This window comes from Apis cerana, linkage group LG4 (assembly GCF_029169275.1).
Source record: "Apis cerana isolate GH-2021 linkage group LG4, AcerK_1.0, whole genome shotgun sequence".
Taxonomy (NCBI): domain Eukaryota; kingdom Metazoa; phylum Arthropoda; class Insecta; order Hymenoptera; family Apidae; genus Apis; species Apis cerana.
The window spans coordinates 4,176,334-4,201,422 of record NC_083855.1 but is presented as its reverse complement, the minus strand read 5'-3'; the positions used below and the strand labels follow the sequence as shown (position 1 = coordinate 4,201,422).

The following is a 25,089-nucleotide window of genomic DNA, read 5'->3' as shown; positions in this document are numbered from 1 at the left end:
ATTATATTGATATATGTACTTACGATATATGAAAATTAGATCGAATAAGCTCCGTTAAAATTTCTAATTAATAAGCTAAATAAAGAACAAATTATAATATTGGAATCTCTTGACCGTATAAATTGCGTAAGTGTAACAAAGAAAGGAACAGTAAGAGAAGGACAGAGATAGGATAAAAATGTTGAAATCAGCGCCATCTCTAGAGTGCCGCAAATGAAACAGAACTTAGAAAAAGAGAGAAGATAGTAAGAAAAGGATAGATATATAGTACAAACTAACACCTAGCGCCATCTTGTGACGATCAAAAAATATAGTTCCAAGATTACTCAAGAGATGGCGCCATTCTTCAATTCTTATTCTACCTTTCCGACTTTACAGTAGTATCTCCGATGGGCACGAGATGGCGCCATTTCCCATTTCTTACTCTACCTTTCCGACTTTAAAGTAATGCATCCAGCGCTCGATAGATGGCACCATTTCCCAATTCTTGCTCTACCTTTCCGACTTTAAAGTAATATTTTTAGCGCTCGTGAGATGGCGCCATTTCCCAATTCTTACTCTACCTTTCCGACTTTAAAGTAATACCTTCAACACTCGCGAGATGGCGCCACCAATCAAGTTATATCTATCTCCATCTTTCTTCAATTATTCTCTTTCCTTGTTTATATATAGTTTACTTTGCGGCACACTGAAGATGGCGCTGATTTCACAATTTTTAACCTATCTCTATCCTTCTCGCACTATTTATCTGTCCTTGTCTACGTTTATTCTTGGTACGTGACTACAGTCGGCATATGGGACGCTAATTAAACATGCTTTCATCATTTTTTTTTCAAACTATTTATATATAAACATATATAAATAATCCTAATCTTCAATACATATATAATATATCTTATTATATGATTAGTTTTGATCCAATGCACTTTATCGTGATATGATTTAAATAAAAAAAACTTGATAATAAGGGGAACAGAAAAAAATTTTGAAAATTACTACTATTGAAGATTTATTTGTCAAATCTATTCATTCGATATGTAATTTTATTTGTAAAAAAATTTGTAAAGCATGCAATTAACTGTTCAAATAAAAATTATCGAATATTAAGTAAAAAATTATAAAATAACAAGGAAACCCAAATATTCTTTAAATATGCAAGAGAAAAATTCTCTATCTCATCTCGTGAAATTATCAACTAGTTCCTTTATCAACCATGGTAAACTAAGATTTCAAAACTGCGATTTTTTATCGTAGAACGATAAAATTTCGTAAATATATAATGTGTATATTTTCCATAAATATAATATTTTTACAATATTTTTTTTTCTTAAACAATATAAATTCAGAGATTCGTTAGATATACTTTTGATATTTAATCGTTCACTAAATGCAAAACGCTATCCCTAGTAATACCAATTTCTCTTAAAGTTATTCCTAATTGTTCCAATCTTCTCGGCGAATATCTGAGAATAAAGAAGAATAAATACAGATATGACGAAGATTGAAGAAAATAATAAAATTTTATATATAAACGAATTGTGAACGAATTTTTTACCCGCTGAGAACAATTTTGTACCCTCGAGGAACGGTTCTTGACATAGCCTTATCTAACAACTGATAAAGTCGAGCTATTGGTTCGTCGGCAGATACATGCACCAAATAGACAGTACCGCCATTCAGAGATCTGACTTTCAATCGGAGCTCGCCTGTTTTTCCCGATGGTTCATTGATCTGATGTAAAATCGGAGGCTGAAATATCGAAGAAAAAAAAAAAGAAAGAAAGAAAAGATTATCATATTTTTCATAAAATATCCTTATATCGAAAAAAATTATATATCCTTTCTCTCTTCCTTACTGCATTCTTTCTGACTGGTACAGCGGATCTTGTTGAACGTTGACTCTTTCTCGTTACACCAGACTGGATTTGAGGAGTTGCATACTGTTTAACATCAATATTTGCTCTCGGCGTTGACCTCGAATTAATAGAAAATCTAGAGTTTGGTAAACTTGCAGATCTCGATCGCTGCCTGAATCGATCGTCGCCATCCAATCGACTGAAGCAATAACGATATAAAAATAAACGGATATCTAAGCAATTTAATCGCGATTTAATCAGGATTTACTTGGGCGATAATTTGGACGATCTATCGGAGGAACTGTGATAACATCTACCCGAACTTGGAAATCTCATAACACCTTTAGACTTTGAACCACTTTCACGAGTCGAGGGATCGTATTCTCCGTTCCTATTATTCGGCTCACGCTTGTGGAACAAACATTCGAAATATCACGCAAACACGTTAAAAGATTAAAATTATTTCTCCATTAATATTAACATAAACGTGTTAACGTAAAACTTTACTTTATCTTTTCGAGTGCTCAAACCCAACTCTGCATTGATATGGGATTGTAAATGGGTATCGGAACAGATATTGTTGTGAGACGCTAAAATCTGAGAACGTAGAACGTACATCTCCAACGGGGGCCCTTCCGAGGGACTTTTCACTTTTTGGGACTTGCTAATGAGTTTAAAAGTCCGTCATCGGTCACGATCGAAATGGTAATTGAATTTAATTGTTGGTACCTAGCTGTGGGGGACAAGAGTTGCGCGTTGGGATCGAAATTAGTCAGATTATCTCTGGAAGGGGCGCCACGACGAGCCATTCTCTGGTTAACGGTAGGGGGTCTACGAGATCTAGAGATGATCGTGTTATTGGTAAGGCTCTCTTTTCCCAATCGGTAACCTTGGCCAGGAAACTCGGACGTGTTCAAGAACAATTGGCTCCTGTGATCTTCCACCTAATAACCAAATATATGAGCAACCCAAAAATACTTCCCTTTCCTCTCCTTTCATCACAACGTAAAAATCCATGTTTCACCTTGAAAGGTACGCCCTCTGGATAAGCCTCTTGCAGCTCGGAAGGGAAATAGCCGTCCAAGATATCCTTAAGAAATGACGTCGTGGCTGGATCCTCGTAAGATCGTAATGGGCCGTCTTGAACTATCATTCCATTTTTGTAGAATTTTAGCGACATGCAAGAGGGAGTCTTTAAACAATTGTTAAACAACACTTTAATAATCGATCAACCGTCTTGATGTTAACTTTTCTTAACTTTTAATCGTTTAACTGTTATCTTATATATATATACATATAAAACAAACAGTTGAGAGAGAAAAATAAACCACGACTCAGTTGACGGCTGGAATTGTGCCAACGTTTTCCTCGTGCCATGTGCTCGTAACTCGTCATTGTCACTCGTAACCGGTTTTTTCGATTAACGTCAACTGTCAACATTTGAATACACCCATGGCGAACGATCGACGAGTGAAAATTGATATACCTTGTTGATACGAGTGCGAATATCGCGATATAACGCGGCCATTAACGCCCAATGTGGATAAAGAAAACCTCTGATTACGTAACGCGTTTCATCAGAGCATGCAACGATCAATCTACCGATCTCGTAACGTTCGATAAACAAATTAAAAATAATTATTTTTTCATATTATCGTATATCGTAAATCGCGATAAATTGCATATTTTCGAAAAAAGGAACAAAGAGAGAGAGAGAGAGAAGGAAGGGGGAAAAAGAATCGAAAATATGGAGGAAGATTTACTTTGAACGAGGCTCCGTTCCCTCTTTCGTTATGTTGCACGTGAACTTCACCCTTCCCAGCGGCCAGGTTCAGCTGGTCGATGTTTGCGATAATCTGGTCGTAATATGTCTCGATGGTGTTGCTAAAAGGCACGGTTAACTGATCATTAATTCGATCGGGTGTCGATGAATTGAAATAGTAACGTATACTCGATTTACTTGAGGATCGTTTCAGGATACTTCGGAGAGTTCGTCGAGTTGCCAACCCAGATCAGACCATAATCGGCCAAGAATTTCTGCGAACAGGAATATTAAATTTACTATGATTGTGCGAGATAAAATCATACTTTCTCTTTCAAGAAAGTTTTTCGAATTTTCGAAATTGTTCTCGCTATCCCTCTATTCTAAGATTTTCTTTCTGAACATTGATAAATATTCTGGATTTGGATCTAATTAACCTCCATCTCGAAGATTCTCTGCTCGAGCATCAGACACCTTCTGTAGAGATATTCCGACTGGTCGGCTTGAACTCGTTGCTGTTGCTGCTCCTTCTTTCGCAAACTCTCCTGGTTTTTGTTCTTGATCTCCCAGTCCTTGATCTGAAACGAATATGAAATTTCGATCGCAGCGTGGACGAGAAGAATCGCAACGAGACAAGAGGAAATAAAAATGTCAAACCTTTCGTTTCATCTTGTAAATTTCCTGATCCTTCAATCTTATCTGCTCTTCGCTCCTCTTTAAATCGGATTGCGCCTTTTGCATTTGAGATTCAACCTTGTATATTTGTTTCGTCAACGCGCCGATCAACTCGCTTTCTGCGCCAATCAGTATTAATCGATCAGAATTAATCAGAAGTTAGGCGGAAAGATTCGATCTCGAGTAAATAGAAACTTGTTCTCCGCTCCGAGAGGCCGTCCAATGTCCGCCAATGAAAAATTAATCCGTGGTTAATAAAATGTGGGATCGTGTCGAGCGATGCAATCACGTATTTTTAATCACGTATTTTTTTTTTCTTTCAATCGATCAAACGCATAATCACGGTCGTTTGAAGAAAAAAAAATGATGGGAACACACGTAACCATAAAGTTATATTACGTGTCGAAAGATAGAAGACTTCTTTGCTCGCTTCGCGTGCAAATAATTATACTCATAAATATAATTACCCTCTTGAATTACGGAATTCTCCGGCACGAAGACGTTTGTCGGTCTTGTATGACAGTTCCAAAATTTTCTACCACTAAATCCTGTATTAGAAGTCTAAGGATACGCGTGAAACAGGGAAATTACAGTTTGACGATTGATCTTGAATGATACGAAGAGGAAATACGTGTTACCGTTTTATCGATCCTTCTGTCGATATGATTAACATCTCTTTGACGATCTCTGGGGACCAAGATACTTGTGTTTTCTAAAGAGGCACTTTTCACCCGGCTCACGCAATCATCATCGTCCACTATGTACGTTGAAGTCGAGGAAATTCGTTTAAGCCTTAAGAATAAATATAAGAAAGATGTAGACGTATAACCTAAAAAAGGCTTTCGTTTGCTCGCTTTAGAATCGCGTTCAAATTGTAGTTAACGATTTTCTTTTCTCGATCGAAGGATGGGAAAATCGTAAAGATCGTTACTTCAATCGTATTTTTAAACACGACATCGAAAATACTTGTGATGCGGAAGAGTCGTAGACGGACAGCACTTTGCAGATTTTTTTCGTTGATGGGCGGGATTGTTCGAATGGCTCATCGTGTATATGACGACATTTAGGACGAGTTTGTTAGCATTGACATTGGAAATTTATGTTGGATTTTCCGAAAGCAATTCCGAACGTTGCATTTACAGTACACGAGGTTCAGGAAGGGATCGATCGTGAACTTCGCAATTGGTGACAGTTTATAATCGAACGAAAGATCGATGAGAAGTTGACCAGTAATGCGTTTCGCGTTACGCACGATCATTTATTACCGCGAAATTCATTCTACGCTGAATGGCCTCGTTCGGAGAATTTTAATTGATGCTAATGGTTACAGTTTACGCCACTCTAAAATGTGCGGAATCCAACGTTAGAAAAATATCAAGTGGAAAAAAAAAAGAAAAAAGAAAAAAAAAAGAAAAGACGGGGGAGGGGGGGAAACACGCAGAATTCTCACTTGCGCAAGGCGTAAAACGACCGATTGATATACATATATTCTGAAATAGTTCGAAGCAGTGAAAGTACATGACCTTCTTGCCGCTTTGACCTATTTAAAGTGGATGTACGAATGATTCATTCGTTATTATGAAGAAAAATGCATTATCATGTTTAATAATTTATTAATAAATTAATAAACATACAAAAGATATTAAAATGTGAACACACTTTCTCACACATATTTTATATCAAAATTATATAACTTCTTACAATGGCACGATATGACGTTATTAAAACTCGATTTCTGCAAATCATTTTTACTTTATGTTAAATCGATGCAATGAATTTTCATTTTTTTTTCTAAAACATTATATATTCTGTCTCATTCGAGAAATGAAAATATCTACAAATATTTTACGATTCAATTTAAGAGAGCTGATAATAAAGAAGAAGACGACATGACGCGACGCTGCGTGACGACGCAATGGTTTCGAATCGATCGGCGCGCGAACATATTTGCCACTGGGTCACGTGACCATTGCGCCTCGGAGCAACGAGCGCAAGGGCGCCTCGGCGTAACGCCATAGCATCGAGTGCTCGTGATTCCGTGGTTCTTATGTGAATGTGTGTTTCGTGGATTCAGTTCGAATGACAGCGAGTTCACGATTTGCTCTTTTAACGAAAGAATGTCGGTGAACGCGTGAAACACAGTGTGCATCCGTGCTTTTGTGGAAAAATGTGAGGGCCGGAACGTTGCAACACTTTGCCGGAAGCAAAAACAGACCGGCGGTGAGTCACTGTCACGATCGATCATTTCCTTTCTCCTATTCCCATTTTTGAGAACGAAGGCCATGGCCACGTGCTGCATCCGTAATAGAGATCATCGTTTCGAACGGACATAACCTCAAAATTGTAAGAAAGCGTCGTTGCGGCAAGGTTAGAATTCGTTGTCATTGAAGATGTTTCATTTCGTGGATATTCATCTATATCGTGCAATTGGATAATAGAACAAAGTACAGTGATTGAAAATACATATTTCGAATGACGTAATCTGTGATAACTTTATAACGAACTATTAACGTACGTGCCAATAAGTTATCGATAGCTGATTATCAAAATTGCCGGTACGTATTATATGCTCGATATTCTTGAACGATGTTTTAAATAATTCAGCATTTATAGATTGTTTGTAGCTATGTTGCTTCGTATATTTGAAGTGTAGGTTTTTATTTATAATTGGTTCCAATACTTCTATAACCTTAACCTTAACCTTAATATCTTCTAAACATATATTTCTTATAATCCTTCGTATAATCCTTCCTTTTTTTTTTACAGATCCTTCCTTTTACAAAACCAGCATAATTATCTGTGAAATTAGTTGAAAGAAGGTGAAGAAAATGTTTCTATTAGCATATTATCTATCAAATAGAAAAATCCACAATACACGTATCTTAAATACATGAGCAAATAGATACTTAATTTTTCGAAAAACTTAAAAGGAAAAAGATAATCGAAGAATCGAGGGCGACCAGTAATATCACGAAGATTGATCACATGTCTAATTTGATGCCGGCCGGCTCAAGAATTTCCATCGAGCGAATCGTGTGACCCGACTTGCTTATACAGTTTAATAGGGTCAACTTAACTTAAGAAATAATTAAGCTTAATAACTGAGTATAAAATTCAGAAGACGCATATTTCTTCCGTTTCACGCAACGATAAGGCTTAGTCATCAAATAAACGTAAAATCGATAAAATTGAGAAAGATTTGCTTTTCACATTCTCTATCGAAATAAATTTTATTAATTGTATATTTTGAATATTTTCAATGAGATAACTGATAATTAATCCAGAACGGTTTTCGAAGAAAAATTACAAATAAATTTTAAAAAAAGAATTATATTGCTTTTACTAGATTTGTCTTTAATAATCATCGTAAACTAATATTTGCCAAGTTAAACTTGAAAAAACAGAGATTAATAGAAATAAATATCACCCCTATATCGAGAAAATACTGTGGATTCATACAATCTTATGTACTAAACATTTGATAATAAATACAATATTACCATTATCTACGTAGTATTAATAATACACTTTTAATTAATGTTGTATCATGTTACAATTATAATAGTTTTCCAAATAAAGGCTTAGACAATATGGCGTATATGAAATATCAAGTGACACCTGTTGTACGTTCATGGTTCATGGATTCAATGTAGATAGCAAACGAATTGCGTTTTCCACGCAATTAATAGACATTAATAGACATTAATCGATCGTTGGAAATTGACTCGTTTTATTATGGCAACTTTACGATTTCGCGAACGATGTTCGTGACATTAGACTATGAACGAAAAAGAACAAAATTTGCATAAAAACTAATTTAATAAACAAATTCGAGGAAGTCTCTTTCTTTGCTTATATTGTTATTTCCATTAATGATTTATGAGCAAACTCATATATAGTAAATATTTAAAATGTTTTGTTATTCAATATATATAATCTTATCATCTTTTAATGGTTATTATGTTAAAAAGTCTTATTTATGTTTAAGAAATATGTTTTTACTCTAAACTCGATTTTTTATTTAATGTTTAATGTTTCTTATAATGAAATACTAAAATAAAACCCAATTGAAATCGAATCGAAATTATTTTTCGAATCGTTTAGTAACTCTTTAATATGTTATGAGATTTTTAACTAACTTTATTTACATTCAATTTAAAATCGAAATATGCATCTGTTTCATGAAATAAAAAATGGCAAGCATAAAGAATTCATCTTAACCACAATAAAAACAATTCCAATAAAAAAAAGACATTCGTCATCCATCAATTGTACAAACTTATGCAATTTTGTGCACATTTGATGCAATGCCATTTTTCTCAATATTTTTTCAAATAAAAAAAAAAAATATACCAAAAGTTTATCGTCGATTATTTGAACGAAAACAATATTATTTATCACGGTACAAATAATTCCTATTTAAAAAAAAATTAATTATTCTATAAATTTCATACAATTTGATACACTGTCGATTTTTTCAAGTGAAAAAAATATATAAAAGTTTCTTTTATACTCGATTATCTAAACGATTGTCTAAGTGTTCAAATTAACAAGAGAGCGAGATTTACCATGAAAATGGTGAAAGAATAAGTACATGATCCATCGTTATACCCCTTCATGAAACCCTCTACATACACGAAAACTAATAAGCAGCTCGGAGGATTATATGTCTCGCTTTCGAACTCCAATTAACACCTATTATCCTTTGTCATGCCATCCATTGTTTATTCGATCACGTTGATATAATATCCGGTCGTCGGGAGAGGCGTCTGGACGCATGGTCGCCGCTATGTCACAAGCGAGATATATTAGCAAATATATATTATAGCCGGAACGTCATTGTCACCGTCACGTTTCCTCGTTCGCGGTTATGCTTACAATCCTTGCGAACTTCCTACCCGATTGATTAAAACGCGATAGTGGTGGGGCCTGCAAGATAGTCAATGCCTCGTGGTTCGACCGCTTTTCAGTGTCGGCCGTTCTCCTCGTCCGGGTTGATTTCTTCCGTACTTCAATAACTTTAATCAAAAGGTCTGCTCCTCAGGCGTCAGTTGTCGACCACAGATCGACTCGAACGCGACATTGCGCTTCGTTTCGACTCGAATCCCTTTCCGTTTAATCTCGAAACTTATAATTATTCGAGAGATAATATTTGTTATCGTTTTCTTTTTTTTTTTTTTTTAGATTTTTCGATATTTCATCGATAATATTCTCCTTTCATTATTTGATAGGCGATTGAGTATCTAAAAAAAGAAGAAAAGAAAAATTAGTGTTGATTTATTCGTATTTGTTTTCGTATCACGTATACATGTGATATTTTATCGATATTTGGAAAATAAAGATTGTGAAATTTATTCGTTATTTTCATAAAAGTTCTCGTGATTCGACGAATGGTGTAAACGCTGGAGTTTTATCAGGAAGAGCGAAACTTGAATTAGCCACGTGCTTCGCTGTGAGTTAAAATGTTTTCCAGTTTTATATTTTCTGTGTTATGATAAAAAATACAATTACATATTAATCTATTCTATGATTTTGTAAGTTTGGTTTTTTTATTTTGCCTATTATGTACGATTACGATATAGGAAAATATGTATAAAACAAGATTTCATAGATATAAAATTAGCAATGTAAAGCATTGCCTTTTTATACGAATATATGAATTCCACGCGCATTAATATACATACTTTTATATCTCGTCATTATTAATTTTAATATATAGAGAATTCTTATAAAAATTTTAAATCAATCGGAGTGGAGAATCGTGTATCAAACTGTTGTAGTACAAAGATAAAATAATATCAGAAAAAAAATGAAGATTAAAATTTCAATGGAAATGTTATATGAATAAGATAACTTCGAGAAGTAAATACTTTATTTCATAAAAATTAGAATAAAAAAAAATAGCCTTCAATAAAAATTCGTCACAGATTTTATGACTCAATAATGTGTCCAGTAATTTGAATTATGCAGGAAAAATGTACAAAGAATTCGAAGAATCGTATTGATTCCTCTACTTGAGAAATATTATTCACGTGATGCAGAATCGATCTTTGTCTAATTATGAAAGTATGATTGATTCATTAAGTTAAGGTGATCGGTTTAATGAATATAAAATATATGTAATGAGGATTTAATATCAACGTTCGATTATGTAATTATGTAAAGTATGTGAATAAGAAATAAATAAATAAAAACAAACGGCAAAGCTATTTTGCATGAACATTGGATGACAATGCATTTTTTGAATCGAGGAAATTCGTTTCAAATTAAATATGTACTTTAGAATCGAAAAATGTGCATTGCAATTATTTTATCACTCATTGTGACTGTTAAATTAACACAATGAAAAATATTGCAAACACAGCGTGATATTAATCGTCAAAAAATTTGCAGAATGAATTAACGTGAAAATTGGATCGGGCAAATATTGAAAGTGCTTACAATGTCAATTTCATTGATTTTATTCCTTTTAGTAGTTATAATAGTCGTAATGAGAAATTGCTCTTGCATTATTCAGATAATATATTAAAGTTATATCACTGGCTATCAATAATCAACCACCATGTTATCTTACGATTATATACATTTTATACGCGTATATTTTTTTTTTTTAGTTACAATTTAATTTTGTTTATTTGTATATCTCAAATTGATTACAAAGTATTAAATTGATTATCATTATTCATATATCTCTATCATTATTGATAGAGATATATAAAGTATATTGTAACAAATGGATTTCGATATTTAAAAGTAATATGAGAAATTAATGTATATGTTTATTGTAAATTTTAATATAATGTTGTATTAATTCGTATCTGATGAGAATATTTAAGATTTGATTAAATATTTCCATTGCCTTCGTGGCTCAAGTATTTGTTCAAGTATTTTTTGATATTCATTCGAATTTTAAAGAAACTTCTGTCTAATTTTTCAACCAGAATATTTTAATATATATTAAAATATTTCTGTGAATAAATATCTAATTTTATTTTTTTTAATTTATTTTTCTCGTTTCTTCGAATAATAAACAAAAGAAAATTTCAGACGAATGCATTTAAGGATTGGTGAATTGGGAGTTATTATTTTTCGTTAGTAGATAAAATATTAAGAGTGAAAGTTATTATTGGAGTTAGTCTCGACGCAGTTATCCATTTGCGAAAAAATTGTTGAGAGCAACTCTCGACCCTAAGACACCTAAAAGAATATATTTTTTTACAAATGAATACTGTTGAAAGTGACTTTATTGTAACTTTCACTCTCATCAAAATGTTCATTGAAGATATAATTCCACTATTGAAAATATAATTATAAATTTATTATTATCTCGTAAGCAAAACAGATAAAACAATAACGTTTTTCTCATTGTTCTCGCGTATTCTCCATTTATTATATATTATCCTACATATGAATGGAATAAAATTTGCAAAAAAAACAATGCGCCATCCTCTCGTCGAAAGAATGCAAGGTCGTTCAGATGATTTTTTTGCCTTTTGCCGCGATATGAGCTTCGACCTTTCGCGAATTGATCATGAAGATCGTTGAATGCTATATGAGTTTCGTGTCGGAATTTCATCACGCCTCCACGATCCTGCTATTAAATTCTGAACATTTTATTCCTCCATCGATCTCTAACAAGAACACGTTATTCGAGAAGGGTTGGGAAAAATTAATATGGTCACGCACGTGTAAAATGGTGAAAAATTGGCTCCTTTTATCCATTTACCCACCTCCTAATTTCTTGTTTTATCTTTTATCTTTCGGGAAAAAGATTTGGCGTTGGCAAGCACACAATGTGAAAAACATTTATTATTATTCCTCGCGAGAGAAATAGACGAGAAACTAATTAGGATCAATAATTGTTATTAAAAGCTTCATTCGCGTGGTTAGTCGAATTATGTTTGATCGTTGCGTGCGCGATTTCGATAAATACATGGATTTAAGGAAGTTGCATAAAAATACAAACGTGACATTATTGCAACATTTTTAGATAAATATGTCGAGGTTTCAATTGTTAATTGATAAAAGAAAGAGAATAGATAAAAACTTCCATATATATAGAATTGCATTGAATTGCATTTCATGTGAATAGATTAATAATTGACTATTTAAATAATATAACAGATGTCTGCGATACGATAATAATAATGCATAGAGCTTAATAGTTAAATCGCTTTGGCGATTTATCCATAATGTAATGATACCTATTAATGTCCATTAGTGTTTCATAGTGATTTACAAGTCGCCTAATTTTTTTTTATTTAAACCATCTATCAATTGTCCGAACCAATAAATGTTAAAATAATAGATTTTCATATCTGGATTTAATTTTTTCACGTTTTGTTTCTCTATCCTAGGTGCTTCGTTAAAAAGTTCTTTTTTCGATTGGAAGAGCGATCGACCGGCATAAAGATGGAAGAGTCTCAAAGGTAAGGAATTGGCTGCTCGTCGATACAGCAACTGTGCTCATAATTGCTCATAAATATCGATTAGATGAATATATTGCCATTAAACTGTTGTTGAGACTTATACGTACTTATGTCACGAAAACAACACAAAGAAAGGAGTAAACGTCTATTGAATATCGAGTCTTAAGTTAGGATCGAAGAATAAGTGGATTCGGAAGTGGATCATCTATTAAACACATCGAATTAAGAAAAATTTTTCTTCGTTTGATTAATGTCTCCTATAGATGTCGACGAATGTTTTTTTGTTTTGTTATGACTGTCCAAAAATCAAAATTAAGATTTTTAAAATAAATAAATGATGTGCGTTCGTTTTTTCACAAGTGATACATTTGCAAATAAATATTTTTTCGAAATAATAATAATTGTGCAAAGAAATAGTACTTTAAACAAAGTATTATTACAATACATTAAAAAAAAAGGAGAGTTATATTATTTTATATAACATGAAATATGAAAAAATTCAATCTACTTTCAATCTAACAAACAAAAAAATAGTATAAAATAATATAATTATTTTCGATTCTTATTATAGTTTCGAATAAATTGAAAATAATTTTCCTCAACTCTGTTAAAATATCAAAAAGAAACAACAATCCAAATCCGTTTTCTCTTTGATCCTATTTGACGCGTAACCGCATCGCGATTGACACTTTTTCATTTCATTTTTTGCCCTCCTTCTTTTCTTTCGTTCTCTATAATTCAATTGATTCCTTGGTTTCTATATAAAAATATCAATCTATTACGCAGATACGAAGATCATACCATATATAAGACACGATCACCCTGCAGCCTGCGAAAACTGAGAGGTAAAGGACTCTTCAAACTATCAAATCGTAAAAGATCGTACAATCTTTGTGCATAGAAATACAATATTGAGTATATCGCGAAAAAAAAAATAAATATTCGAGTCATTAGAGAAAAGAGAAAAGTGAAAGTTCATAGGCTTTAAGGTGATGGTGGCTCCGATCAGAGAACATGTTCGCGTTTCCAGACATGGTGCCGGCAAGGGTAGTGCTCTATATGCTCTCCTTCTCGGGATTCACGGTCTCGTTCATGATGAGGAACGATATCAACATCGCCATGGTGGCGATGGTGAAACCCCCATCCATGACATTGGACACCAATGTAACTGTAACCTCCCAGCATTGCTACGTGACACCACCAATGGTCATCAACAACAGCGCGCCGATCAAACTTGAGGTAAAAATCGGTAACGATCGTGAGATTATAAATAAGAAAAGATCTTGGCATATCTTGTCGATTCTCGTGGCGCTGGGCATCGCGTGGACGTGTTAATTGTAAAATCGATGAAGCATGATTGTGTACGTTGATTTAAAATGGATAGCATTTTGCAGAAGCGAAAAATAAAAATTGTTCAACGATTTAAAGTTGAATTAAATTTTTTTCTGTTCGATCTTGGCCAGTTTCTTGAGAGATATATTTTTTCTCTGCTCTGTAATGGACAATTAGTTTCTCGAAAATTGATATCCGATTCGTAAAAAACATTGTGATCTTTTCTCTGGAATGTGTAAAATGGACATCAGTGTTTGATGATGATGTTGTACGATTACGTTATACAGATCGCATCAATTACAGTTGATTGTAATTAGGAGTTAAGAAATCTCGTCCACGTAACGTCACGTGCCTCGATCGGTGTTCGCGAAAACTACGGATTATGAAATCTTATTAACAGCAGGACTTAATAATCCCTGACGCTCGTTAACTCTTTCCGCCATTGGGCTGAAACTGATAGGATGATTAAAATCACGATCACATTACGATTTACTAAGACGTGGTTAGGAAGTTTGCGCGTTCTTATGCAACCATAACGTGGAATTATCGAATAGAAATCACAGATTGTGATTTTAGTCGCAGTTCTTCGAATCCTTCACTTCTACGAATCCTGTAATGCAAAGTTAAAGAATAGAAAAGATTAATTTTCAAGTATATCTATATCTTTACGTAATAATATTTTATAATTACATTAATTGAATTAAATTCTTATCAAAAATAGAAATAATATGGAAAAAATATCATTAATAAAAATAAGTTAATAATTATGGTTGTAAAATGTTAACAAAATTTTTCTCAGAAAACCAAATTGAAACAAACATCGGTTTTTAAAAAAATTTTGTTTATAAATAATGATATATAAGTAACTCAAAATTGCGGAAATGTTTTTCTTTTTTCTTGAAAATATAATTTTTCTTATCGATAAGCATTCTAATTATAAGTAAGTATGTGCTTTATCTATAATTTGTAGATGATAATGATGATAAATAAAATAAAATTATGTAAATTTTTTTCTTTAATATCTATTATGGAATAAAAATTTCTCTACTGATAATTATTATACGTAATTGAATAAAATTTACTTTATTGATAATGAATAAAAACGAAAAAATTGTTTATCATTTCTAATAATTATTTATAATTAAAGTTAAATATAATTAAAGTAAATATTGTAATTACAGAAATATTTTTATTTTATCATATTGTTTATTATTTTTTCATTTTGCTTATTATTTTTTTATTTTTCTCACTTTCATAATTTACTTTAATTTTCTAATTTCTATTTTTTTTAATTGTTTTCGATTTGCACTAAAATATTTAAGAAATAATTAGAGTTATAATAAACAACAAAACATGCGATTATACAACAAAATGAAGAATTTTTCAGATACGTTAAAGTATATTAATAAAAATTATATTGCGAATATTTTTACCGTTTCTTTTGCAAAAATCCTCATTTCTGCAAATGTTAATTAAAAAAAAACAAATACAAATATTATTTTTCTTCAGGATCAAGGGGAATTTGACTGGAGTCCAACCATACAATCCGCCATTAGCGGTTCCTTCTACTGGTGTTATATATTGTCACAAGTAGTTGGTGGTGTGCTCACACAGTATTTTGGCACGAAAGCTGTTTTCGGCGGTTCACAACTGATCACTGCGATCTGCAGTTTATTGATGCCTTCTGCAGCAGGAATTCATTATGGATTCATGATTGCGCTTCGCAGTATACAGGGTGTCGCGAGTGTAAGTACTCTTCATATCAAAAAAAAAAAAAAAAATATATAATAAACCGACATTGAAGAAATTTTATACACATATATTAATCGTTATTGCAATCTTTCAAAACGAATCCATTATAACCTGTATTTAGGGACTCACGTGGCCCGCGATGTACGCCATTGTCGGACACTGGATCCCGCCAGTGGAGAGATCACGTTTCATGTCTTCCTTCCAAGGTGAGTATCATCCTCACTTTATTCTTGTACATTATAGCGAAACTTCGACACGCACGCCGCCAGAAATACACGAGACTATAGAAATCTAATTTCAATTCCGTCTGATCGTCATTCTTCCTTTTCTTTTTTTTTCCCCCCCTTTTTTTGTTTTGGTTTCAACGATATGGATAATGACTAATACAGTCTGACGCTTCTTTCAGAATAGGAGAAGCGGAAGTTCGAATGAGAAGCACATTTTATCCTATAAGAAAAGAGAAAAAGATAAACGAAAGGTTTTATTATTTTCAGTCAAAATTCACGGATCAACAGATATATATACACATATACATATAATACGTATTATTATATGTTGATTTTGTTGATCGAGCAAGGAGCGGTTCTTTCATTTTCTTCTCTGATTGCTTTTTAAGCTCCACTTGGTTGCATTCGCCGGAACGAGGGGTATACTCATCAGCAACCGCTCAACAGCATGAGAAAGGCCCGAGTATACTTCCAGCTGGTAGAATCAGCCGGGCAATCGACAGCAACACGTTTTGTATACACGCTATTTCTCATTGTTATCTATTTTATACTGTGTCAGTCCTGCCGACTCAACGAGAATCTATCGTATACGCCTTTGTTCACAACCGGCCGATGTAATAATCATCCTTCTCACTCAAACTTACCGGAAACGAATGATAATAACGATGATTTTATTCTGTTTTATATATTTATATACCCGTGTGTATACACACATTTTTTTTTATATAAATATATATATATATTTTTTGTTTCCTTTTCATTCGCGTCGTGACGGCCTAGCCTTGGTGCGTGCAATATCTCTCTGCTATTGTCGATTATGCGAATCGTTTATGATCTTTTGTTTCGCTGATTATGCCTTATATTATTATTGATCGTATGTAACTTCGTTCTGATCGGTATATTGACGTAGCAGCAGAGGAATGCGAGTTCATATGTGTTACTATCGTCATGAAACCCTGTACCATGTTAATAATCAAGGCTGGATTTGAGATAAGAGAGAAAATTATACCCCTCAAAGAGATTCATGTGTGATGATTCAGTTTCTTCTCGAGTTAGTTCTAGTTACTTTATTATCAGTAGATAATGCTTGAAAGTGATTCAATAGTTATTCATAATTGGAAAATTTATCGAAAGAATTTTACAATAATATTATTTCCCAATATAGTCTCTTTGCTTTATATATAAATCTTTTTATATTCTTCTCAAAAAACATTTTTAATTCTAACGATCGTTATATTTTCATACTCTGCTGAGAATCTCTTATAGATTCGTAGCCTCTGATATATCTTCAGATTGATTAGCACGTTGCTCTTTCTCGATTGTATTTTCGTGATAAAACCGTGATCGATAAAGCATTTAATAATTGTTGAATCATCCTACTCATTGAAATTGCAATAGAGAATGTCGAAAATATGAAAATATGAACCTCTTTGATAATTTATAAATTCATGTGAAACGAATCGAAAAAAAATTCAGGAGTGAGTCGGTTCGAAGGCGTTCGTTGGCGCTCTTGATATAGTTTCAGGTATAGAAGTTTCATTGTTCCACTGTAGACACAGCATCGTCTCACGTGCGCTCATCCTCATCCCGTCGTACTAAGTCACTACTTGAATCGCTTTACAGGGTGAAATATACGCCACCGCTGAAGAGCGATCGTCGCCACGCATGAATCGTACACGAGCCAAGGCGAAGCCATTCGACAAGCATCATGTTTCAGCTTCCTTCCGGGTTGTGGGGTGAGCTACTCCTAACATCTAGATTATCTATATTCAGGGTTCAGCTTTGGCATCGGGTTAACCTATCCACTGTGCGGATTCATCATTGCTCACTTCGGATGGAGAGCCGTCTTTTATACTACCGGCAGCATCGGTATGATCTGGTGCTTTTTCTGGTACTTCTTCGCCTTCGACACACCGGCCTCTCATCCCAGAATATCCCAGCAGGAGCTACGATACATTCAAGGGAGTGTAGGGAATCAAGTTAGAGACGAGGTAAACCGTCCAAGTTCGCGATGTTTGAATATTCTTCCTCTAATCCTCGTCGAATTATAACAGGAACGAGAATTTTAAATTTTAAAACTGTACAAGTGTACGTGTTAGATGTACATTCTTTCTAAAATTCTTCGTAGCCAATTTTTGTCGAGAACGAAAATTTATCTCTCTATCATTCTATTTATTTTTGCACGAGGAATCAATCTCTATCGATACATTTTGTGTTTAATTCTTTTTTTTTTTCTTTTCGTTCGAAGAGTATGCCAGTTCCATGGAGGTTCATTCTTACATCCTGGCCAGCATGGTCGATCGGAATAACCACGTTCGGCAGGATCTGGGTGCATTATATATTCATCATCTCTGGACCAATGTACATGAAAACAGTTCTAGGATTCAGCATCCAAGCGGTACACGCTTGAAACGTTCTTTCAAGCATTTTCTTTTTATAAATTATATCGACAATGAGGATATTTTATTATTATTATTATTATTATTATTATTTCAGAATGGAGTATTGTCTGGTTTACCATTCATCTGTAGTTACTTCAGTTCTGTTGCATTCTGCTATATAGCCGACGTTCTGATCACACGACAGATTTTGTCGTTGACGAATGTCAGAAAAGTGTTCACCGCCTCTTGTACGTACTCCTTAGAATCAAGTTTCTAAAAATATTCTCCGTCAAATCGCTTAACGCCAAGATTATTTCGCAGCTCAAGTGGCTCCTGGTATAATGTTGGTGTTAATTGGCTATCTGGGCTGCGACATCGTTCTCGTTTTAGTGGTCTGGTTCGTAGCCGTTACTCTTATCACTGCTGCCTATGCAGGAGCTATGGCAAATATCGTCGATATAGCGCCAAATTTTGCTGGTAAGTGGCTGATCAAATATTGCGAACGATATTTGCTGAATTATTTATTATTACGTTGCTGTTAGGACCAATATTGGCGTTTGCACAGACGATTCATATGTCTGCCAGTTTCCTATCTCCTATCGTAGCTGGCCTCCTCACCCAAGAAAGTGTGAGTAAAAATTTTGTTATATTTTATTCAATTGAACTATATTCTTCGTTCATTCGAATCTCTTTTCCCTTTGATCGTTATCTTTCATTTAATAAATTTCTCATTTTCTCCGCACAATGAACTCGATGTTCAATGGTCGTGCTCAAAACTAACGAGAAAATTCAATTCACAGCAAGCCCTCGACGCATGGAGGCAAGTGTTTGGGGTGACAGCTTGCGTCGCGTGCGCTACGTACATCGTTTATCAAATCTTTGGTACGGGCGATGTCCAGCCGTGGAATTATCCTGATCAAAAGTATCCTCAATCGGTACAAGAAGACTCTCAGCCTTTGAACGAATCACCGCAAAAGAACGGAAAAATTGTCACATCTCTGTCCAATATGTCCGAAGAAGCGTAACACAATCGATTTCTCTCGTTGAGCGAAGAAAGAAGAAGCGCACGGGTTACGTGACAACTATTACAAGTATTTTTCCTTGGATCTCGAGGAAGAGGCAATCTAAAATTATGTATACATATATATATGTATAAGTTTTCGACGTGAAAATGTTTATTTTTTCTCTCTCTCTCTGTATATCTGTGTAAATAGAGATGGTAGTGTGTAAACGAGGAGAAGTTGATATAGCACTCAGGGTAATATAAGTAACGTTGTAACGTTTCAAAGAATATTTTTATGAGGACAGTCTCGGATAACGAGCAAACGCTTCGTTTATTCGCCAATTTTTGCGTTTACAAAACGAAGTGAAAGCACAAAAAAAAAATAATGATTGCGATCGATTGCGTTCCATTTCTTATGATCCGAGACGATTACTTGTCCATTTGCCGTCTCTGTGATCAAACTTTTTTTCTCTCTATTTTTCATCTAACAGAGTGAGATGAATCTTGTAGAACATAGAGCACCAACCAGCAACAATTTTCAAGGCTGTAATTTTAATGTTTTTTTTTCTAGATATTTTCAGAAATATCTCTTCATGAATTTCTAAAAATTAAGATCGATAAATTTGTTCAATTGATTTCAAGAATTTTCGAAAATTTTTCAACAAAAGACTGATCGATTTTTTTCTCCATGATATACTCGTCCAAATTTGGAAGCCGTTGCTCTTTGTGTTCTTTATTTTTTCATTATCTCTCTAATATAAATTAATACTTTGAAAATGGCTTAATTCATAGGATTCACGATTATTTTTTCCTTTTTTTAATTATTATTATTATTATCATTGTACGTATATATTATAATTAGTTTCTTTCTACAATTTTGCCGGTGATTTTATTAACTTATTAACTTATTAAATCGATATTTTATCAACTTGTTAGATGTGTAAGAAAGGAAAAAAGAAAATCCAAATACGCTGTAGAATAGAAGTAGTGAAATTTATAAGATGAAGAGGAAAAGACAGATGAATTATATAAGTATACTACACTAAAAATTGATGCCTTGCCTTAGTCACAATTCTTTTTGAATTCATTGTAAGAGAACACGTAATATACTTACTTTAGTACTTATATTCTGCGATAAATAAGTCTCATTGTTATATCATTGTTAACATTTACTAGTCATGTTTCGTTGAAAAAAATTGAATATTTATATATTATAATGTCCAAAAAAAGAAAAAAAAAAAAGAAAAAAGAAAGAAACGTTACATGAACATAAAAATTTTTTGTAGATCATCTGTTAGAATTAGAGTTCATTTTTTCAACACATTTCATAATTCCATTCGTATATTAAGGTATATTAAGAGACAATGTTTTTTCAAGTATTGTAATTTTAATTATTTTTATATTGGCGTCGTTTAAATAACGATAAGTCATGTTTTTTTCTTCGTTTCTTATTTATAAGTATATATTTTAAGCTACACACGGATACTTAATAGCATGTACGTATTGTTATGCTAAAAATTATATACGTATATTGCGCAAAATTGAAGATGAAATTAATTAAAAAATTATATTGCGCAAAATTTAAGATGAAAATGAAAATCCCTTAAGTAAATACGTGTACAAAATGAACATCTCTGCGCGCATAAAGAGAAAGATAATAATTTTTTCTTTTATCGTTAAATCGAATAATTATATGTATATGCATTTCGTATTTTTTTTCTCGATGCGATCTAAAATTCAGAATTGTTTGTAATTTCAAATCGAATCAATATACTTTTCTCTCATAAGTAAAACATTGCGATACGTCAAATCTTAATAATAAATCTCAATGATCATGAGACTATCGACAACTTTGAAGATATTTATAAGCCATGATCATTTTTCAAGCAAACTATATTATTTTGTAATGAATGAATCACCATTACAAAATCTATGCCACGGAGTTCTTGATACGAATATATGCATATAAGTAAATGAAAAAAATATATGATACATATATAATTTCAGTAAATGCATAGCATTATTGATTGTTACACCTTACACGTGTATCGATACAAAATTTCATGTTTATTTAATTTATTTTAATTTTATTTAAAATTATATTGTGTCACAATTGTGCACAATTTTTTTTGTCATTTACATTTGCATTACATTGTCAATTACATTAATACCAACAATTGTTTGCATTATGCATAATTATCAAAATCCATAGATAAATCGAATGATACAATAAATACACTTTAACGTCGTTGAATTAGAGGAATAATGTTTTTTTTTTTTTTTTTTTTGAGAAAAACAATCAAATGATAAAGACGATACAAACGACTTAAAGAACGTGATAAATGGGTACAGAAAAAGAAAGATGATATCACGTCTTTATCCACTCGATGATATTCGTCTCAGGTATTTATCGCCATTTTGCAGAAAATAAAGTGTTAGGTAACTCGTTTACTGTTAAAAAATTGATCGACGACAACTGGCAAGATTTATGAGCTCGTAAATTTCATATTTGCTTATCTTTTATAACCAGAATTGAATTAAATGCACAGAGAGAATCATAAAACGAACTATTAAATACATGATTTTTTAAACGTTTATATTATGTACGTTTATTTTTTCTACGATCTTTTATTATTAAATCTGAAAAAGATATATTTGTTTGTTCTATCATGTTGATATATATGAAATTTCGTTTCTTTGGAACATTTAATGAACTAATACCATTCGTTTTATTTTATTCAATATCGATAATATACATATTTTACAAAATATGTTGTAAAATTAGAAATTTTTTTATTAAAAAGTGCAATACGATAATTGATAATTTTTACAACTTTTGAATAATGAATAATTTAACTAAAATGTTTCGAAAAAACACTATGTTTATATTTTAAAAAGTCTTGGAACAATTATTTTGTTCGTCATTTCTTCAAAATTGGAAAAAATTGAATAGTAGAGAAAAGAATTTGACATTTTGTATAATAAAATAACGATTTTATCCTAAGATTTAGTCGTCAATTAATTAAAGAATTATTTAAATATCATATACACCAACTCAATAGAAAAAAAAATTCTCCAATTTATATTTAAAATGTCACGTAATATCCGCAACAAATTCAACTACTCCGACTTTACTACATTTTCCAAGAACTTTTAACGAAGACCAATCTTCTTCTTCCACGCTCGAGTTTGTTGTAAATTCACCAAAGATATCCCTCCACTTGTAATAAACGTAACGAAGCGTAAGAATCGCGCAATCGCACCACTTTGAAGAAACAGCGATTAACATCAATCTTGTCAAAATTTGTTTATTCCATTAAAACAAACAGGAACAGACGAGAAGCAAGATGAACATGTAGAAACTAATTATTGGACCCATTATAATCCAGTAATAAAATTTGATAACAATCGTCTCGATTAAATACGTAAATAAAAAAAAGTTGAATGAAATCGAGCTATTTCTCGCAATTATCTTCTATATATAACGATATATATTTATCACGGTTTAATATTGTAAGTAGTCGGGCGACGTCAGAGAGCGCCGATACAGAAAGATTAGATACGTGAATCGACCTAAATATCTCGTCTCGTCGTGGTGCACGATATCGGCGAAACACCGTGTTATAGAGAAAAAAAGAGAGGAAAAGGAAGAAAAGGAGGAAAGGAAGGTCCACGCGTGGGAGATGAATGGTACAGCTATTTCAGGAGCGGCCTGTTCTAGGTCAAGAACGCGAACGCGGCGAAGAGAATGCTTCACATTCGACGAACGAGGAAGAAGATTCGAATATTCAAACTTCGAACATTGCGCGTTACGAATCGAATCGTCGTGTCATTCGTCCACGTATTGGCGATCGATTTCGCGGCGATATCGAATCAGATATCGCGGGGACCATTCACTGCGCCGAGAGCCAATCTTGTTTATCGAGATATCAACACGCATAAGATATAAGAAGATCGGGCAAACGGCAGCCAGTGTTGTGCTGAATCTTGGTTTCGATGGTCACACGAAACGATCCTCCTAAGTGAATCGTTACTTATTAATTTTCAATTTAGATACAAGCGCGAAGCAGACATGCGGTAAGCAAAATATTTTGATCTCGATTTTGAAACTTCTTGAGTGGTGAAGACCGTTAAAAGACAGTTTGATTGATTTGATTTGCGAATCGTTTCTTCTCAGGATTTGGGTATTGTTAACCATTTTACTGGTCTTCACGATTCTCGCATCAGACGTATTCGCGAGGAAGGCTGGCAAGGAGGTGGAATCGAAGAAAAGGCACGAGAAAAAGAAGAGGGATGTAGAATATTCGAAGTGAGTTTTAAAAGAGATGCTGAATGTATCGTCGTTTGAGCGCGACGTAATAGCTCTAATTACGCAATTGTTTTGCTCTCGAGATCGGTTTTATCTTCGTCACGGGTGACCGGGATTGAAAATGTATCGATTTTTCCCGGCCGAATGTCGCGACCGATTCGCTATGTTTCAGGGAAGAGAGGTGGAAGGATGGAGAGAGGAAAAAGTTGCAATCGAGCAAAAGAAAGAACAGCGCATCCGACGAGAAGAATGTGGAAAATTATTCCGAGAATCTGGTCGAAACGAAGGAGGAATCGGGGAAGGGTCACAAGTCGAGGAACAAGAAATTGAAGGAGAAGGAAAATATCGACTTTAAGAGCAAGTCTAGCTACGAATCCCCGAAGGGAAAGTCTAAGAAGAAGAGCAAATATTCTGAGGCATCGCAGACCGTTCACGAAAAGGGTTCGAAGAAGTTGAAAGACGAGAAAGTGAAAGAGGAAACGGTCGAGGAGCGAAACAATGTGAAGAATGAGAAGAAATCGAAGGATAAAAATGTGGACAAGTCTGAGAAGGTAAAGAGAGATGGCAAGAGGAAGAAGCTTCAGAAAAAGGAAAAGGAAGTGACGGTGGAGGAATTGGAGAAGGAATTGGTGGAAGTAGAAGAGACAGAGAAGACTAAAACGAAATCGAAAAAGAGCAAGAAGAAGCCCGAAAAAGGTAATCACGAGAAGAATAGGAAGAAACGAGAGGTACCAAAGAAAAGAAAAGAAGAAGAGGTGGGGACGGAAATAGTGATACCTGAAGAGGAGATCTCAGAAGTGGACACGGTAGCCGAAAAAAGTTGTTCGATAACAAAAGAGATTCAAGACGAAGAAATGCGAGAGGATTGTGGGGATGAGAAGTGCAACGAAGCGTGAAAAATTTGTAATCTGAAAACATTATGAATCATCTTTAATTAATGATTCAAAGATATATCGAAAAGATTGGTATTGATATTGCAGCCCGATACAATTTCTCGAGTCATCCATGATGATAAGCTAATGATTTCACGCATTATACGAAATTTCATTTATTTAATCTCTATGCATATCAAATACTTGTTACATTATTTACAAATTTTTCGACAATAAACCGTCTTAATTTTACCCACTTGCTTGGAGCGCGGTTGATATAAATATACTGTTAATTTTCGATAGATATACATACGCAAATAAATATTTTTATAAATTGTCCTTAGAATCTTACTCAGAAATAGAAATCTCAATTATTTCGACCCTCAAAGATCGCTCTCCATCCTGTTCCGATATTGTTCACGGATGAAATGTATTTCACGATCAAACGATTGCTGGTGGCGATGAACGGTGCTGGGTCATCCTGAAACAAAT

The 25,089-nt window shown here is 33.4% G+C and overlaps 4 protein-coding genes across 12 annotated transcripts in view; 2 read left to right on the top strand and 2 right to left on the bottom strand.

Annotated features, from left to right (window-relative positions):
* Positions 1 to 1,267: 1,267 nt before the first annotated feature.
* On the bottom strand, positions 1,268 to 5,721 carry LOC108003522 (uncharacterized). Its single transcript, XM_028669616.2, has 14 exons — positions 5,259 to 5,721; positions 4,931 to 5,084; positions 4,760 to 4,853; positions 4,275 to 4,411; positions 4,055 to 4,195; positions 3,816 to 3,892; positions 3,619 to 3,739; positions 2,880 to 3,047; positions 2,585 to 2,799; positions 2,363 to 2,519; positions 2,124 to 2,263; positions 1,856 to 2,054; positions 1,556 to 1,749; positions 1,268 to 1,463 (listed from the first exon to the last, which is right to left on the bottom strand). The coding sequence occupies exons 1-14, from the start codon at positions 5,336 to 5,338 to the stop codon at positions 1,373 to 1,375; spliced, it is 1,968 nt and encodes a 655-aa protein (XP_028525417.1). The 5' UTR covers positions 5,339 to 5,721; the 3' UTR covers positions 1,268 to 1,372.
* A 172-nt stretch (positions 5,722 to 5,893) lies between these two features.
* LOC108003604 (vesicular glutamate transporter 2) lies at positions 5,894 to 21,427 on the top strand. 8 transcript variants are annotated; one of them, XM_062073625.1, is made up of 13 exons: positions 5,894 to 6,512; positions 7,059 to 7,111; positions 12,650 to 12,721; positions 13,508 to 13,566; positions 13,752 to 13,960; positions 15,563 to 15,799; positions 15,927 to 16,011; positions 17,806 to 18,023; positions 18,281 to 18,430; positions 18,529 to 18,661; positions 18,735 to 18,890; positions 18,956 to 19,041; positions 19,214 to 21,427. In XM_062073625.1, exons 3-13 carry the CDS (start codon positions 12,705 to 12,707, stop codon positions 19,436 to 19,438), a joined length of 1,575 nt encoding a protein of 524 aa, XP_061929609.1. In that variant the 5' UTR covers positions 5,894 to 6,512; positions 7,059 to 7,111; positions 12,650 to 12,704; the 3' UTR covers positions 19,439 to 21,427. The 8 variants fall into 8 exon arrangements, with proteins under 8 accessions (XP_061929609.1, XP_061929610.1, XP_016921455.1 ...); XM_062073626.1 differs by having other exon boundaries at positions 5,894 to 6,847; XM_017065965.3 differs by lacking the exons at positions 5,894 to 6,512; positions 7,059 to 7,111 and adding exons at positions 9,222 to 9,323; positions 9,666 to 9,744.
* Positions 7,800 to 25,089, bottom strand: part of LOC108003581 (cubilin) — a 33,744-nt gene continuing 16,454 nt past the window's right edge. The window contains exons 52-53 of one of the 2 annotated variants that reach the window (XM_062073624.1): positions 24,950 to 25,078; positions 7,800 to 9,535 (exon numbers count right to left, since the gene is read on the bottom strand). In XM_062073624.1, coding sequence (XP_061929608.1) covers positions 24,965 to 25,078 — 114 coding nt within the window. In that variant the 3' untranslated portion in view covers positions 7,800 to 9,535; positions 24,950 to 24,964. Of the gene's footprint in view, positions 9,536 to 24,757; positions 25,079 to 25,089 lie in introns of those variants that run through there. The other variant, XM_017065926.3, reaches the window with a different exon arrangement.
* On the top strand, positions 20,790 to 24,956 carry LOC108003582 (uncharacterized). The gene is made up of 3 exons (XM_017065928.3): positions 20,790 to 23,493; positions 23,594 to 23,725; positions 23,898 to 24,956. The coding sequence occupies exons 1-3, from the start codon at positions 23,489 to 23,491 to the stop codon at positions 24,619 to 24,621; spliced, it is 861 nt and encodes a 286-aa protein (XP_016921417.1). The 5' UTR covers positions 20,790 to 23,488; the 3' UTR covers positions 24,622 to 24,956.

Coding starts and splice junctions, on each gene's coding strand:
- LOC108003582 (XM_017065928.3), top strand. Junction 23,726..23,897: donor AGGGATGTAGAATATTCGAA/GTGAGTTTTAAA, acceptor GCTATGTTTCAG/GGAAGAGAGGTGGAAGGATG.
- LOC108003522 (XM_028669616.2), bottom strand. CDS start 5,338: ATGAGCCATTCGAACAATCCCGCCCATCAACGAAAAAAATCTGCAAAG. Junction 4,854..4,930: donor ACAGAAGGATCGATAAAACG/GTAACACGTATT, acceptor GCGTATCCTTAG/ACTTCTAATACAGGATTTAG. Junction 2,264..2,362: donor TGAGCACTCGAAAAGATAAA/GTAAAGTTTTAC, acceptor TTGTTCCACAAG/CGTGAGCCGAATAATAGGAA.
- LOC108003604 (XM_017065966.3), top strand. Junction 13,961..15,562: donor GCGCGCCGATCAAACTTGAG/GTAAAAATCGGT, acceptor ATTTTTCTTCAG/GATCAAGGGGAATTTGACTG. Junction 18,431..18,528: donor TAGGATTCAGCATCCAAGCG/GTACACGCTTGA, acceptor TTATTATTTCAG/AATGGAGTATTGTCTGGTTT.